This window comes from Balearica regulorum, chromosome Z (genome assembly GCF_011004875.1).
Source record: "Balearica regulorum gibbericeps isolate bBalReg1 chromosome Z, bBalReg1.pri, whole genome shotgun sequence".
Classification (NCBI taxonomy): domain Eukaryota; kingdom Metazoa; phylum Chordata; class Aves; order Gruiformes; family Gruidae; genus Balearica; species Balearica regulorum.
In genome coordinates, this window is record NC_046220.1 from 70,175,728 (window position 1) to 70,188,157 (window position 12,430).

Consider the following 12,430-nt stretch of genomic DNA (forward strand, 5'->3'; position numbering starts at 1 on the left):
TTGGAGGTACAACAATTCAGTATATAGCCCTAATTGCATTCTCAGTGTCAGTACTCCGCCAAGAAAGGAAGATGTAATATAAGGGTCTTCTCTTCTGCTGAAGCCATTTGCGGCTGCATATCAAGTAAAATTTGTCTATGCTGAATTAGTGCACAAACATGAATGGCCACAATGTCCACTATTTACCATCAATTCTTCCCACACATTTATAGTGTCTCTTCAGGCTGAGACAGTTGGGGTTGTTCAGCCTGGAGGAAAGAAGGCTCCAGGGAGATCTAATTGTGGCTTTCCAGTACCTGAAGGGGCCTACAGGAAAGCTGGTGAGGGACCGTTTATCAGGGAGTGTAGTGACAGGACAAGGGGTAATGGGTTCAAGCTGAAGGAGGGTCAGTTTAGGTTAGATGTTAGAAAGAAATTCTTTACTGTTAGAGTGGTGAGACACTGGAACAGGTTGCCCAGAGAAGCTGTGGAAGCCCCCTCCCTGGAAATGTTCAAGGCCAGGTTGGATGGGGCTTTGGGCAACCTGGTCTAGTGGGGGGTGTCCCTGCCCGCAGCAGGGGGGTTGGAACTAGATGATCTTTAATGTCCCTTCCAACCCAAACCATTCTATGATTCTATGATTCTCTTCAATACACTGACCACTAAATTATTTTCACAGAATCTTGGAGTGGTTAAGGTTGGAAGGCACCTCTTATCTAGTTCATCCACCCTGCTCAGAGCAGGGTAACCTACAGCAGGTTGCCCAGGGCTGACCAGTCTGGTTTTGAGTATCTCCAAAGATGGAAACTCCACTGAGAAACCTGTTCCAGTGATCAATTGCCATTGTAGACATAAATAAATAAATAAATAAATTATTACTATGTTTACATGGAACTTCCTGGTTTTCAGTTTCTTGCCATTTCCTCTAGTCCTTTCACTGGATACCACTGCAATAAGCATAGCCAAATCTTTTTCACTCTTTCCCATCAGGTATTTATACATATTGATAAGATGCCTCCTAGCCTTCTCCAGGCTAAACAATACCAGAACATGCATTTTAAAATTCCAACTCCTGGTCACCTACAATTACCTAGAGAAATGTGCTGGTGTAGAAACTGCTATTAAAAAAAGCAAACAACGACAAACAACAAACAAAACAAAACAAAAAAACAAACCCAAACAAAAAGCCTTTATGGGTTGAAATTCCAGGTTGAAATTTAAACCTGCTCTGGAGTATCTGACTAACAAAAGCATGCTTATTTGCAATGCATACACTCTGGTGTTAGAAACTACACCTTCCAACAGCAAAAACAATCCTATATTGTGTCCCTCGAGAGCAGTGATAAAGTCTACTTAGTTGATTACAGGTTAAACCAATATAGAAAGCAAAAAAGAGGAAAGAAATGGAAGGAAGATTTCCTTTAAAGGAGACGCAGCCATGCTAACCAAGGAAAGAAACAAAGTCAAGCATGACTTAGGAGGAATGAGAAAGGTAATACAGAAAAGATTCTGTAGCAGCAGATGCAGTTCAATAAATTGAACTTCAAACAGTTATTAAAAGACCAAGAAGAAATACTGAATGTTCATTCAAGGAGTATTTCAGCTAAAGACAGAAACTTCAAATTATGCAAAAACCTGGCACAAGGGAAAAAAACAAAACAAAACAAAACAAAACACCAGGACAGATTAAAAATTACTGCAGATAGTTACAGGTCAATACAGCTGAGCAGACACCATAAAGCTGCCTGTCCTGTCTGGAAGAACTATATATCTTTCCAACAGCATGAGCTAGATAGCACTTAGTCCTGCAGAGACATAATAAAGCATGTCAAGTGTCCTTCTACCTCTTTGCATTCTTCAAGGATTTTTCGAAAAGGTTGTAAACAAACTCCTCACAGGGCATCTGTTCCTGGTGGTAAGTGGCCCACCTAGATCATCTTCAAAGCTGAGGAAACAATTGTTAATCTCACATCTTCAAACTCCAGCTTCAAGACCAATGGGTTAGTTACCAGGTTGAATAGCACAGCAGACGTTAGACTGCCTTCCTTCATTCTGAATTAGATATGAATAATGCCTTTAATTCTAAACTCCTGCTCCTGTAGGAAGATGTAGTGAGGTTCACAACTTCTTGCCTTCACATCACAACATGCATTAACAAATGCATTAGTAGTGTCCATACACTAACTCCTTGTAGCTTGTAATTCTTCTTAGTCTAATTCTACATGTACAGCAGCCAAGTCTTCCAAGAAGCTCAGTTCTGAAAATTTATTTTGCCATGTATTTGCCAGGTAAACTTTACATAATTTGTTGGTATACCAGAGAAGGGCTGCAGCACAATCCCTGTAACCATTACTGGCCTCCACCTACTAACATCCTCCAATAGTTCATGGTCCAGCATTTCCAGAATCAGAACAGGATGGGCTTCTTTAATACTGTCTGAAACCTCTCCTGTGGCTAACCAGCCACAAGATAATCAGCCCTGCCAGGAACTCCCCCTGAGGATCCACCTGACATATCTCAAACAAAATCTACCTCAACCTGGCTAAGCAATTTCTCATTTCTGTCATGTTCTTGACATAACCTCAGCCTGTATTAGATTGTCAGATGCAGTGTTACCTGCACTTGCAATCCTTTCACAATAGCAGAGGGGGAGCAGTTACCTGTTTCCCCCTACCAATCTCGGACCCATTGTGAGATTCCTTCTACCACTACTCAGTATTATCCAGGAATATCAAAGTAAGTTTCAGTAAGGGAATCACAGGAATACTCCTCCCTTAGCAATTACCTTCCCTTTCTTTGTCAGGGATTTGTTATGTTTTGCTTTATGGCTGGCACTATTGTTTTTGGTAGGAATTATGCTCTGTTGGAAGACAGAGAATGTGGAGAAAACAGAACAAAACACTCTGTCTCACTCTGCTGTTCCCTGGTCCCAGACACAGGGGACTTCATATTAGCTGTTATGTAAATTTCTAATTCATGTTTTTTTAGGATCCTCAACTTGTATTTCTTGAAGGTCTTGACTCAGTGGGGTTCTGGTACACCACTATAATAAAATGTATGCAGAGACACATACTGTTTGCAACCAGTCTGCATTTGATGCTACCTCAAGTTTTGTCATTGCTAACTTACTTCATGGTCTTCATTGTCAGCTTGTTGATATTCCATTTACTTTGACACTTCCACCCACTTGATAGGTTTCTTCTTCCATGAAAAAGTAGTTCTTATGCAATCTCTTCTGCAAGCTTTCTTGGGGTTATGTTTATTAGACTCAGTTTTGATCCACAGGGCATTATTCTTTGGTACCAGACCAGATTTCGTGCTAACTCAATGCAAACTTCACAGGTTTCCTACTCTGGTGCGCTTTGGCTATATTACTAGTTGAAGATGGCTCGTGCACTGGAAAGCCACTTTCATTGCTTCCATCAGAGATATACTGCCAGTATATGTGGTTTCTACAGAGCCAGTAGGCCAAGTTGTCAACAGACTCTCTCTCCAACAATTTACTCCAAGAGTTGCTCTTGCCTCAGGAAAAAGCCCTTCAATGGAGCTCCAGAACAAGGAGACCTTCATTCTGTCTCCAGTGACAGAAAACATGAGTGTAGAAGAGAGAGTGGGAGAGACTTCTGCATGACCAAGCAGATACTATAAATGTTGAAGATATTTCTCCTGTCTGAAAGGAAACAGATCAACCCCAACAACTTGGTGCAACATAACCCATATAGATATATGACCCTTATAGATAGAAGACAGTTTCAGAGTTTTCTCTTTTTCCACTTTAATTTTGGGAAAGGCTGCTTAGGCAGTTCCATTCCAGGTCACCACTTGCAGTCTCATAATCTCAAAGAGTAGTACAGGCAGAATTTCAAAGATCAGTCACCCACTTGAAGGTAGTAAGTTTTAAGTAAAACAATTCAGTACTAGAGAAAATACTTGCCTCATTATATAAAAACAAATCTTATTTTTAGATTCTGCCTTATGTTCCCTTGTGACATGCACCAATAGGCCTAAGCAGAAATTAATACAGGAAAAAGGATCCAAACTGGAGAGACTTCCATCCTGTGTTCTTTGAATCGCCTTTCTCTGTGTTTTAAGACCAAACTCAACAAAATAGAATGCTAAAGAACAATGCTCCCACAAGACTTAAAGGAGTAGAATTATGGGAGGTTTCTGCTGAGCAAAGCTCAAGAATAGGAATGTTGCAGCTTCTAAGTTTTCTAATTTTAAACTTTTGGTAGCTACAGAATCTCTAAAGAAAATAGCTTTCTTTTTACTTTATCATTGTAAGGCAGCATTAAACACCCAGAACAGATGACTACAAGATGAAAGATTGCTGTAGAAAGCTGCATACATTATGATGCCTCAACTTTGTCAGTCAGTGACAAAAAAGCAGAACAAAGCCCATTACACTTTTTCTTCAGAAGGTAAAACAGTGCCACCCACTGCTTTTCCAAGGTATCCCCTTGCCCTTCAGACAGTGGCAGAAAGCTGAAATTGGTACTTTGCAATTACAAAACAGTCAGCTCACGCTAAGCCTTCCCTTCCACCCTCACTCCAACACTGGGTTCTTCTACCAGGTTACACATCCAGAGTCATTATTTCAGTCACTTTTAAAGCTGCACAAAGGAAAAGTATTCTTTGAACTTGCTGTGCTACAGCTGAAACCTCAGGATAGACAAGGGCAGAATCACAGAAAAATGAGGTTTTTCCTACCCTGGGAGCAGGAGTTCCTTTGGCTTGACACATCAGCTTTCCACAGCCAGTACTTGTATGCAACTTGTATTGTTTTGAGCTGAAGGTAATACCATACTGCACCAATTGTAAAGACTGTCTGCAGGGTCAGAATACCCAGCTGGGGATTTTTTTTAATATCCTTCCATTCTTTTTGCATCATCCCTTTATCACACCAGAAGACAAGTATTACTGACTTTTAAGCTAGGTCACACATCATTCTCTATAACCAACACACCTACCCAATAGTTTATCTTCTGTTCCTACATGGAACATTTGTTTAATCCAAAGATCAGCAGTGAACAAAATTAGTAATGCTCAAGCATTATTAAGACAAAAAGAGTGCTTTAAGGACTTTTTACATATGTTAAAAAGAAACCAGTACTCACCCATATCTTACTTATGTAAATTATTTTCAGCTGGTGGAGAAAGTGGCAACTCTAGTTCATTACAACAAACCAGACTACCAACCAAGACCCTACAACTACCTCTTCTTTCATTAGCAAAATACTCTGTAAGTCAGTTTACAACATGACGCAGGACCCGTAATTGCTCAGGCTGATGAATGCGCAGGCAAGTATTTCAGTAAGAGTCACGTAAGATTCAGTACTTGCTAAAAACTATTTGACTCTTACCAAGAAGACTGGAAAATCCAAAAAAGCCAGTTGTAGTGTACAGAGCTACATAAAATTCTAGGCACTTAGCAACAAAGTATATCTGGTTTCGAGGTAACTAAGTAAATACTCCTAAACAGTCCTTACATCTTGTATTTTATTAATCAGAAAACCTAGTCATTGTTTGGGTACAGCTGTGGTCTACTAAAATCAGCCATAATACATCCAAATATCAGCAATGAAAACACCAAGATGTTTACAGGTCCCAGCCTAAGGGGAAAACTCTGAATACATTTGCAAGTTGTCTCTCTGATTCCAGAAGTGACAGCTTAAAGATGTGTATGCATGTTCAGAATAGAACCTTTGGAAACAAGTTCCATTGTGTTTGTACTACTGCTGGATAAATGTTTAAAAATTTCCCTTGCTATGTAACAAAACTGCCAACCAATCACTTCTAAGAAACTTCATATTCTGAACTTTTTCTTTAGAATTAGTAAACACTTAAGACAATTTCTTTTCAGGCACAAAATTAGAAATTTTTCACTAATTTTGAATATCAAGACAGCAGTTACCTAAGGACATAATCAGATTGTCATAGGAATTCACACTTTGCTGTGACAGTTCAACATAGAGCTATGGATCTCCTAAAAGAAAGGATTCACATGACTTTGAATTAGTGCAATACACTTCTTAACAGTCAATACACTGAAACTTTAAGTTATTCTAGACATTTATTTTTCAGTATACAGTATCATACATTTAAAATAAAGAAATAAGGCCCAAATATGAGAAAAGATGTATATAGTGTTTGCTATACCAATTCTTGACTGAAAACAAGGCATATTCTACATAATGGAGTTTCAATGAAGTTCAGGCATATAAACAGGAATACTTCAATGATTTACAACTCTTTTGGTCTGTTTAATAGAAAACGAACCAATTTAAGCAGCACTTCATCGTTAAATCCTTTCACATTACCATCTTCCACAACGTCATACAGCGGCTGACTGTCTGTACCCCAACAGATATTCTTCCGAGCGTTATTTTGAATAGTTTCTACAGTTAGTGCTAAAGTATTTAGCTGGTAACAAAAGAAAGCAAAGTATCTTCCATCAGTCACTACTGCCTGCGATACAAAAGGACGGGTCACATCTGCTTCATTCCAGAATCCTGCAAAATAAAGAAACAACATTAATTATACAGGACTCAAACTTCCTATCACCACACACAACTAAACTCCAATCCTGAAATACAGAAAAATACTGGGAACTGCAGCTGCCACTAAGTAGGGTAAAAAGTCCTGTCTGCTTTAGCAACACAAACATGCTTCACACAAATTAAAATGCAAGCATCAGTTAAGGATATTCCCAAGATCAGAGGCATGGTGGCATATTTGCATTTTTTACACAGTTCTCTATCACTGACTGATAAAAACTCCACAATGATCAGCTAAGTGACTTTTCAACATGACGTAAGTTATTACTGCATGCAAAGTCCTGCAGTGATCTGAGGAGAAATGTCTTGCGACTGTTCCACGCTTCTCACAGGGCAGCAAACACTTATTTCATGATAGAAGCATGTACATATGCATGAGCATAACTGACTATAGTAACCAGCCAGACAACACCAGAACACTGTCACTAAGTATTAATGCTTCAAACAATTCCCACTGAGCATTAATAGTCTTTTAAAAATATTTCCGTATTTATGCATGTGTGTTCGCACATACAGTAATATTAAAAGACTGTGTTGGGTGTGGCAAGGTTTTGGTAGTGCAGGGGCTACAGGGGTGGCTTCTGTGAGAAGCTGCTAGAAGCTTCCTCCATGTCTGACAGAGCCAATGCCAGCCGGATCCAAGACGGACCCGCCGCTGGACAAGGCCGAGCCCATCAGCACCTCTGTGATAACATATTTAAGAAAGAGAAAAACAGTTAGAGAGCGCTTTTGCAGCCAGAGAGAGGAGTGAGAAGGTGTAAGAAACTCTGCAGACGCCAAGGTCAGTAAAGAAGGAGGGGGAAGGAGGTGCTCCAGGCACCAGAGCAGAGGTCCCCGTGCAGCCTGTGGTGAAGACCATGGTGAAGCAGGCTGTCCCCCTGCAGCCCATGGAGGAAGGACGAGGGGGTGTACAGATTCCACCTGTAGCCCATGGAGGGCCCCACGCTGGAGCAGGTGGAGACGCCTGAAGGAGGCTGTGACCCTGTGGGAAGCGCACGCTGGAGCAAGCTCCTGGCAGGACCTGTGGACCCATGAAGAGAGGAGCCCACGCCAGAGCAGGTTTGCTGGCAGGACTTGTGACCCCCTGGGGGACCCACGCTGGAGCAGTTTGCTCCTGAAGGTCTGCACCCTGTGGAGGAGACTCACGCTAGAGCAGTTCATGAAGGACTGTCTCCCGTGAGAGGGACCCCACGCTGGAGCAGGGGAACGATGAGAGGAGTCCTCCCCCTGAGGATGAAGAAGTGGCAGAAACACCGTGTGATGAACTGACCGTAACCCCCATTCCCCATCCCCCTGTGCCACTGAGGGGGGGCGGAGGTTGAAGCCGGGAGTGAAGTTGAGCCTGGGAAGATGGGAGGGGTGGGGGGAGGTGTTTTAAGATTTGATTTTCTCATTCCTCTACTCTGTTTTGCTTGGTAATAAACTAGATGAATTCCCTCTCTAAGTTCGGTCTGTTTTGCTCGTGACGATAATTAGTGACTGATCTCTCCCTGTCCTTATCTCGACCCACAAGCTTTTTGTTATACTTTTTCTCCCTGTCTAGTGAATGAGGGGAGTGATAGAGCAGCTCTGGTGGGCACCTGGCCCCCAGCCAGGGTCAACCCACCACAAAGATATTTGGTATGATGTGCAAAGAACGCTACTACAAACTGTTATAGAACAAAAAAAACCTTCACAGATTTGAATAATGGTGTTCTTATAACTCATAACGTACTTAACAACTGTAGCCAGCTTTGAAGCCAACACTCACCTGACTACAATGTTTTATGTCCACAAAAGTCAAGCTTTCTAACATACCATTACACAAAAAAGAAAATGATGCAGATCCAGCAATATACATCATACTCAAAGGATTTTCTTCCATGTGTTGTTTCAGAAGTGAAACTACAAACCAGCAGGTATCTTGCAGTAACACTAGATAACAGTTATATTTACATGAATAAGCGAAAGACTGATCTGGTCTATCCATCCAGGTCTTCTGCGATTTTTAGACATAGGCATAAAATCCTGAAGTAAGGATGCTAACACTTTTCTTTCGCTGACTGTAGGTCCATAGTATTGACATTTCTGAAACAAGGGGCTAAGCAACACAGTAGTTTCAGAAAAAAAAAAAAAATACAAAACCCGCTTGATATCTACCACCTTTCCCCATAACAAATGTGAAGTAAGCAAGTGAATGTAGGATTCAGTTTTTTGCACAGGCTTAGTGTTCATATATAAAAAAAAAATTTCTGTGTAATTAATTCTTCCTGAGTCAAAGTACTCAAAGTCTTAACTAACTCCTTTGTACAAGGTCTGCTTTATTCATTGGTTCAATTAAATTTTGAAAGATCTACTTAAAGGATGGTTGTCAGAAGAAAAAGCATGAGAAAAAGGTGGCAGGAAGAAAAGGTTAGAGAACTTTAGTGTAGGCATTCATCACCAGGAAGAATTTATCAAGTTGACCGTCTCACCTTGATACATTGCTTGTGCTGCTGTCCAGGCAAAGAGACTTGCAACACCATTAGCTCGGTAAAGAACTTCAATCTGATCCTCAAGATTTATTTTTAAAAACCTCTCCCGTTTTAGTTTATCAGGAATAAGGTGAAACTGGGTGTGTCCGTAACAGCACGGATCCGCTACCTTTGATCCTGTGCTCCCAAAAAAGAAAAAAAATTAAGTCAGTCAGAGAATGCTCTTTATTATGCATACAATCACATCTTGTTGTCTGGAGTCTGATAGTAAAGAGGTTAGAACGTCTACTGTGGACCTGTATAAATGTTGAGATCCCTCCATTTCTGGCTGAGACTGGAGGGCTCATCTAAATTCAAAAGGCAAAAATTCACGTACTAAAATGTCTCTGAGCAGATGTATCAAAATTCAAAGCGAGTTTTCTGCCAGTTTTTTATTCAACCCACCTCCTTCAAGCGAATCTGGACACACGAGCATCATACGCACAGGAGGATGCTACTCCCCACTGCCTAATAGACATGGAATCTCAACAGAGATTTAAGTACTATATACATTTATATAGCATAGTTATGTACTATATTAAGTCAGAGTGGTGGTGTTTGTTTTGGTTTTTTTTTTTATTGGTTTGGAGTTTTTTTACCCAAAAATAGTAGTTAACATTTCATGACTAGAAACTTACCTATAAATACCTTGTTTTCATACTGCCTTTTGAACAATGGCAGTTTGGATGGTTTGTGATCAATAACAGGAACATCTCCAAGATCTGAATCCAGCGGTACAATCTTGAAGGAAGTAGAATAAAGAAAAGCCACAATGTAAGTCACATTTCTGACATCAGGCCTCACATAATATGCCACTTTCTGGTCAGAGACAGCAAGAAGGTGCAAGTCTTGCTTACACAGACCATGTATATAACTTTAACTGAAATTCATTTTTTTGCAATAGAACTTTTTGTCTTGATGAGGGCTAATACATGCATGTTCTATTGATGTCTGAATTTTCTGCAATATACAAAAAAACATTGTGTGAAATGATGCTCACAAAGCTGCCAATGGGTATTATCTTCAAAACCAGAATCTGCTGTAGATAAGCAAGAACATTTCTAGCAGCAGTAATAAACTAACTTGAATCAGCAGACTGACTTTATGGGTATTCAGTGTTTTGCACTACGTAACATTTCCAATTCCCTAGACCGTTCTTCCAAAATGCCAAGGTTTGTAACATATGACACTATTAACATAAGCAAATTGTACAATCACGTTAGCAAGAAGTGTTCAGCATTTACAGAAAACGAAGCAGTTTTCTGTTTGTGGTAGAAATTGGGCAACAGAGACCCTCACAGGCTACACAATTACCACTGTATAAACTTACAAGAAAAAGGTTAGAATATTGAATCATGTTCCAGAAAACTGAGCATTCAAAAAAACAACTGTTAAGCAGTACTGAGCTCACATTCAGATTATACATGCTCTTGCTCCATTATTTTCCTTCTCCATTTCTCTCATCTGATTCTTCTCCACTGAGAGAATGTTCCACAGCACATTTCTTATACTTGCTGCCACTTACAAGCATAAAATAAGTGAAAAACCTCCATTTAACATGCATTTTATCTAAAGCACAAAGATGACCAAGAGTTCAGTAGACTGTCTCAATATCTATAAACCACTTACCACAACAAGGTAGTAAAGGCATCAACACTTGAAAAATGCACAAGTGCGCTACATGCCTGATTAACCAGGTCCTCAACAAACTACCTATTGCATGGTTTCAGTGGCAGTCAGAAACAGAAGTGAAAATGCATGTGATTAACTTGCTGTTGAAAATATCCACACCTCTGGAAGTTGCTTTGGTACACGGATCTGGAGGTGCGGGTTATCATCTATCTGAAATCGCACAGGATCAACTCTACCCTTTCGATGTCCATGAACAACAACTTCTTCACCATGATGCCAGTAATAGTTAACTTCAGGTTTTAGATCTGAAACAGAACAGAGAGATAGAGAGAAACAAAGACCATCCCTTTGCATTTAAAACCCTCCCAATTCTTGCTCTGTAGCTGCAGTAAACCAGAAAAATCAGAATTCCCTCACACCATGCGGGACGGTGGAGATGAGACGAATTACTAGCGATGGTACAAACAACTCGGCTACACTACCGACACTCCTGTCGGGTTCAAAGACCGGCCCCACCGTCCAAGGGCTCCCACTTCCCTCTCCCTCCCACCCCCGTTCCGCACCAAGGGAGGAGGCAGCCAGCAGCGGGTTGCGACCGCACAGGAAAGCGGCGAGAGTGGAGACGAGCTGGGTAAGGAACGGGCCGGGCGTGTGATCCTGATCGCGGTAGAGGAACGGCCGCTTCTTGTTCTGGTAGAAGCTCTCCTGCAGGAGGGCGTCGCAGGCGAGGGAGCGCAGCTCGCCCATATCCAGGTTCGGCGCCGCTTCCGCCGAGGGCTCCGGGCTTTTCCCAGCCCCTGGTGCCGCCGCTCCCGGCTCCGGGGCTTTGGCGGCCTCAGGTGCCACCGCTCCCGGGGGCAGTCCCGGCACGAAGACGGTCTTGGTGAAGCTGCGGTACCAGCGGTCGGCGTTGAGGGCGAAGGTCTGTGGGTAAACCACATACTTGGGCCGCTGCAGCTGCCCGTAGAGCCGCAGTTTCTCTTCGATCGAGGCCGCCGCGTGCACCCGCTGGTGGAAATGCTCCAGGCGCCGCCGCTTGGCCGCTTTGCTCTTCGCCGTGGCGGAAGCCACTATGGGCGGGTAGAGCGAGTCGGGGGGCTGCGAGGAGACAGCGGACTCCGTCTGCGAGAACCAGCACCGGCCATGCCACAGCAACCGCCGTCCCCTGAACGCCGCCATTTCGCAGAGCGGAAAAGCTGCCTTCCCCAACTGGAAAATCTGATTGGTGGCTGGGAACCACGTGAACGAGCCAACCTTCCAATCGGCAAGCTTCTCCGAGAACGAGAGCGCTGCCGGGACAGAAGGCGCGGGGCCTTTCGGGAGTCCCGTCCCCCCGCAGCGCGGCGGGTACCACCCACTGCCCCTCCGGGACGAGAACTACAGCTCCCAGGATGCACAGCGGGAGGCGGCCCGGAAGTGCCAGCCACGCCGCGGCTCCTTCCACGGCGGCCTGCACGGTGTGCTCGCTGGCGATTTTTCGTGGCGGAGGGCGCGGCCCGTGTCCCTTTCTTCCCAGTACGAGCCCACGCTTCAGAGGGAGGTCCGCATCTCAAACGGAGTGGCTGCTCTGCATAGACAAGGAGCCTTTACCTGCTTTCATTCAGAGAGAAAACATTTTTGAACTAATTTGCGATGCGCTGATCTGCAGGAGATAATTACCACCCCCCCAGCCCCCTTGGTTTGAAAGACTGGCTGCTCAATCTAAGAGGGATAAATTCTCGCTAAAAATAATTAAAAAAAATTGAACCCTTTACTGTACAGAACTGTACT

General features: G+C 42.7%; 1 protein-coding gene across 1 annotated transcript; it reads right to left on the reverse strand.

Annotated features, from left to right (window-relative positions):
• Positions 1 to 6,033: 6,033 nt before the first annotated feature.
• On the reverse strand, positions 6,034 to 11,906 carry MRPS30 (mitochondrial ribosomal protein S30). The gene is made up of 5 exons (XM_075741317.1): positions 11,224 to 11,906; positions 10,820 to 10,965; positions 9,667 to 9,769; positions 8,990 to 9,166; positions 6,034 to 6,491 (listed from the first exon to the last, which is right to left on the reverse strand). Exons 1-5 carry the CDS (start codon positions 11,837 to 11,839, stop codon positions 6,223 to 6,225), a joined length of 1,311 nt encoding a protein of 436 aa, XP_075597432.1. The 5' UTR covers positions 11,840 to 11,906; the 3' UTR covers positions 6,034 to 6,222.
• Between the last annotated feature and the right edge of the window lie 524 nt (positions 11,907 to 12,430).

What these genes read in the sequence shown, in the direction of transcription:
- MRPS30 (XM_075741317.1), bottom strand. Translation starts at nt 11,839, where the DNA reads ATGGCGGCGTTCAGGGGACGGCGGTTGCTGTGGCATGGCCGGTGCTGG. An exon ending in TACCAAAGCAACTTCCAGAG is followed by an intron (nt 9,770 to 10,819) that starts GTGTGGATATTT and finishes ACTTCCTTCAAG; the next exon opens with ATTGTACCGCTGGATTCAGA. An exon ending in AGCACAAGCAATGTATCAAG is followed by an intron (nt 6,492 to 8,989) that starts GTGAGACGGTCA and finishes TTTATTTTGCAG; the next exon opens with GATTCTGGAATGAAGCAGAT.